The following is a 4,232-nucleotide window of genomic DNA, read 5'->3' as shown; positions in this document are numbered from 1 at the left end:
AAAAAAAAAAAATCCATGTAACATGTGGTATTTGCATAATCTAGCGTGGGAAAAAAATAAAATAAAATGAAGTGACAGGCAAATGTACAGAGGTTATCAAAATCAGACTTCCTGCGACAGCTCAGACAGCATGAAGAACACTGCTTGCACTTCAGTACGGCAAGGTAAAATGAAAGGATAAAACACCTTAATCTTATAAACTAGCACACCACAAGATTGGCCTTAGGATAATCTCAAGTGACAAATCTGAATTGCAATGGAATTTGGGAGGATCCGCCCAAATTCTGCAGAAGGATCAGCGTGAACGGACACGCAAAGTATGTGCAGGTCAAAAAAGAGCTGCGCAAACACAGACATCTGTTTATGCACCCAACATAAGCCTGCATACCACAAGTGGACAGACTGCATTGGCTTTATTGAGTTATTATTATCATCATCATCATCATCATCATCATCATCATCTTATTTTGCAATTTTTCTATTAAAATGGTTAATATTTCTGTAATCCTGCCAGTCCCTACAATTCTTTATATATTTCCGTATATCACTACCAATTTACACTACCATATATTACTACCAAGAGTAAAAAGAAAATGAACATAAAATACAATAAAATTATGTTGCTGTAATTCCAAAGACATGCATAACTATTTTAAGATAAACCGTGACTGAACCATGAGAATTCACAGAGGCTTTGATTTGAGCTACATGTGTTGGTTGATCTCATAGGCAGAGCGAGAGAGAGAGTGAGGGAGCGAGAGAGCTGGTGAGCAAGAGTAAATTTAAAATGTTATTCTTTATACAACTCACTGTATGTCAAATTGTTCATTTACCTTCAGTTTATTGGATCACAACCAATAAAGGCATATGTACAAATTATCCAGTGACCAACAGCTGCTTGCTGCCGACCAGCATTGCTCCATCAAATCTGGCTAGAGTGCCAAACTACCTGAATGACTACAATAATATAATTTGAGGCCTGCAGACCGCATAATCCCTAAGTGAAGACCCAGTGATTGCTACACATCTCAGCCCGGCTCTGAACTAAGCCGGAGAAAACAGTTAACCAACCGAACTTTAACTTGAACTAACTTCTAATTTGTTTACTCTCAGAAATTTGATTATCTTTAGTTTCTTTTATTCATCAATAATCTGGGAAACAAATATTTCTCTTTTGTCATTGCGTCAATGTTTTACGTTTATGCCAGGTGAATAGGGAGCAACTGTGTCGTTAGTTTCAACCAGTGTGCTCTTGTAACTGTCCAGCTTCAAGGTCAGTATGTCCTTATTGTGCTGGCTCCCAATGGAGTACCAGTAAATACCTCTGAGTGCAGTTCTTTATCGACCTGCACATAATAATTTGTGTGTCAGAGCACAATGATCCTTCTGCAGAAGCTTTAATTTAAAAAAATAAAAATAAAAATAAAAACCCTCAAAAGACAGCTGAAGTGTGCTCAAAGATATGGAGATTGAGAGAGAAACAAATAAAAAAAATTTCACAAAAATAATAAGAAAGAGCCTTTCATGGTTTGAAAAGGGCCACAGATTAGTGCCTACCTGTGTGGATGCCCAGTGGATCGAAGTTCTCCATGTTGCAGACGGTGACACAGTTATCAGCAACATCTCGTACCACCTCGTATTCCACCTCTTTCCAGCCAAGCAAAGACTTTTCCACGAGGATTTGATTGCTCATGGCCAGAGCCTACGATACATAAACAGCTTAAACAATTTAGATGTGTGTTTCACTACAATCATCAAACTGAAGCGGAAAGAAATTAATACCTATATATTAAAGTTTAAGTAAGTAAGTTTAAATAGTTAGTAGTTTAAGTAGTTAGTAGTAGTAAATGCAGTAGAAGTAAATGCAGGACATCCATACTGAAATGTATCAAACTAAAGTTTGTGTTTTAATGTAGTAAGGATTTTTGGTCTTTTTAAATAGTGTTTTATCTTTGTAATGCAAACTTCCAAATCACAGTGACAATCACAGAGAAGATGCTTTTCAGAATGCGATAAATGTGCCCTATAGCCGGTCTGTCCTTGTCAGTTATCAAAATAAGGGTTAGAATTGTTTCATTGCAAACTGTCCTTCTGGTTTGTCGATAGCTAAGATGCTTTGTTGAATCAAACTAAATGTAGTAATCTATTAGGACAGTTTGCACCGAAACAATTATCAAACTCTTTTTGATAACAGACAAGGCCAGACCAGGTTAAAGGACTGTCTACCTTGGGGTTTTTGTTTTGCATTCTTGTCTTGGTGAACTGCCCTTGATACAAACCAGGTGAACAGCTGCTGAGTATAATTGGTACCAATGCACTTGCCATTGAAACTTCCAAATGAAACCAAAAATAAATAAATAACTAAAGTAAGCTTCAAAGAAATACTTAAAAAGAGCACAAACATTAAGCATAAAAAAAAATAAATAATAAAAAATAAAAAGCAAGCACGCACCAATCTAACACAGTCTGGCACAAGCGGTTCATTTTGAAGCCTGTGATCATAGATTAGAACCAATTGAGCTGTCAGACATAATGCTGAAAAGGGGAAGAGCACAAAAGAATGTTGCTTAGCAACAGAAAACTATTCCTTTCTTGGCACAGGACCAAAGAAATGTATCTGAACAATTTCAAAAGGTATTATTTCTGTGCAGGTTCATGCTGTAAACTCGAGAAAAGGTATAAAAAGAGGAAAAAACATGGTAAGCCTAAGTATAAATGCTCTGATTGATTTGGACAAAAGATTTTGAATGTTTGCTTAAATGCCAGGAGAAAAAAAGGACCAGTGAGAGGAAAAAACAAACAAACAAAAAAACAAAAACATTAGCTATTGATAAGTGTCTGCTTTTTCTGACCTTCTGGGCAGTTTCCTCCAGCTTTTCTTTATTGGCACACAGACCAGAGCCCAGACCCCCCAGAGCGTAGGCCGATCGCAACATCACCGGGTAGCCTATCTGCTCTGCTGCTCGTAATGCATCAGACACCTGAAGGATGCACATAAATGTTACGCTTCCCATAACAAAAACTGTTGATACGGGCTTTAAACCACTATAGAACTATTACAAACACAAGACCTCCAATATAAGTAATGTCAATGACTTCTTTTTTTTTTTAACGCTAACAAAATGCTGGAATCAAGAAATTAGTGGTAGACTACAAGCTGACAGGATATTTTAGTATCTTCTATACGTAGTTACCAAACGTATCGCTCAAGAACACTTTTTTCGGCAACTGGACATGGGTCCTTACCGACTCAACAGCAATACTAGGTGCAATTTTCTCATTGATCTCCATTAGTTTGTCAGCAAAAAGCTGCCTGTCCTCTGTTGCCATTATGGACTCCACAGGGGTTCCAAGGACTTTCACCCCATACTGGTCCAAGATCCCACGCTGGAATAACTCTACCCCTGAAAACAAATTAAAGATGCGTGGTTAAACACACACACACAAAAAAAAAAAGATATGTCTAAATAAATTACACACACATATGTATATAACACATTTATATTATATCTATTATATATGTTTTACCTTTTTAAGGTAAAAGATTTTTAATATAATATAAAATATATAATACAAAAGGTTTTTAATATAATAGAAGACTTAGACGTAACATTTGAACTGAATTTCAGAGGGACACATTTGCATTTTTCATTCCCTTTGGTCAGTTACACGTACTAATCAAGCAACTGTGCACATCTTACCACAGTTGAGTGCAGTTTGTCCACCCATCGAGAGCAGGATGCCGTCTGGACGCTCTGTCTTGATGACCTCTGTTACAAATTCTGGCGTGACAGGCAGGAAGTAGACTGAGTCAGCCTGCTTGGAGCCCACTTCATTGGTCTGAACGGAGGCTATGTTTGGATTCATGAGCACAGTCTTCAGGTTTTCCTCCTGTATGACCGCAAGGGAAATTATTAAAAGCAAACTCACCCATGACAAAAAGTCTTCAGGGACACTTTTACGTCATGTCTGACATTTTAGATGTTCTAAAGTGTTTTCCAGGCCTGTCACATATCTCAGATACAAGAGGCAAGTGTTACTAACAACATTAGCAGCTCTGCTCAATTCTGTGCCCCAATTCAAATGCTAAATAGAATTCAGTCCTCATTAATTTTATCATTGTCATATTGCTGTCATTTATATTTTATTATACCAAACTTTATATTAAAAAAATGATTCCCTCTATTTTTCATAAAAGTCCATTCAAAAATTGGAACATGGGGCCCAGAGAT

At 37.0% G+C, this 4,232-nt stretch overlaps 1 protein-coding gene across 3 annotated transcripts in view; it reads right to left on the bottom strand.

Moving 5' to 3' along the window:
• The window catches only part of cps1 (carbamoyl-phosphate synthase 1, mitochondrial), a 61,803-nt gene that overhangs the window by 49,552 nt on the left and 8,019 nt on the right, over nt 1-4,232 (bottom strand). For all 3 annotated transcript variants that reach the window (XM_005723279.1, XM_005723280.1, XM_013908385.1), the window contains 4 exons: nt 3,702-3,891; nt 3,247-3,404; nt 2,853-2,981; nt 1,558-1,702 (listed from right to left, as the gene is read on the bottom strand). In XM_005723279.1, coding sequence (XP_005723336.1) covers nt 1,558-1,702; nt 2,853-2,981; nt 3,247-3,404; nt 3,702-3,891 — 622 coding nt within the window. The remainder of the gene's footprint in view (nt 1-1,557; nt 1,703-2,852; nt 2,982-3,246; nt 3,405-3,701; nt 3,892-4,232) is intronic.

The sequence above is a fragment of the Pundamilia nyererei genome, unplaced genomic scaffold (assembly GCF_000239375.1).
Source record: "Pundamilia nyererei isolate P.nyererei 1_Seehausen unplaced genomic scaffold, PunNye1.0 scaffold00009, whole genome shotgun sequence".
Classification (NCBI taxonomy): Eukaryota; Metazoa; Chordata; class Actinopteri; order Cichliformes; family Cichlidae; genus Pundamilia; species Pundamilia nyererei.
The sequence above is the reverse complement of the archived record's forward strand: the minus strand, read 5'-3'. Positions and strand labels throughout refer to the sequence as shown.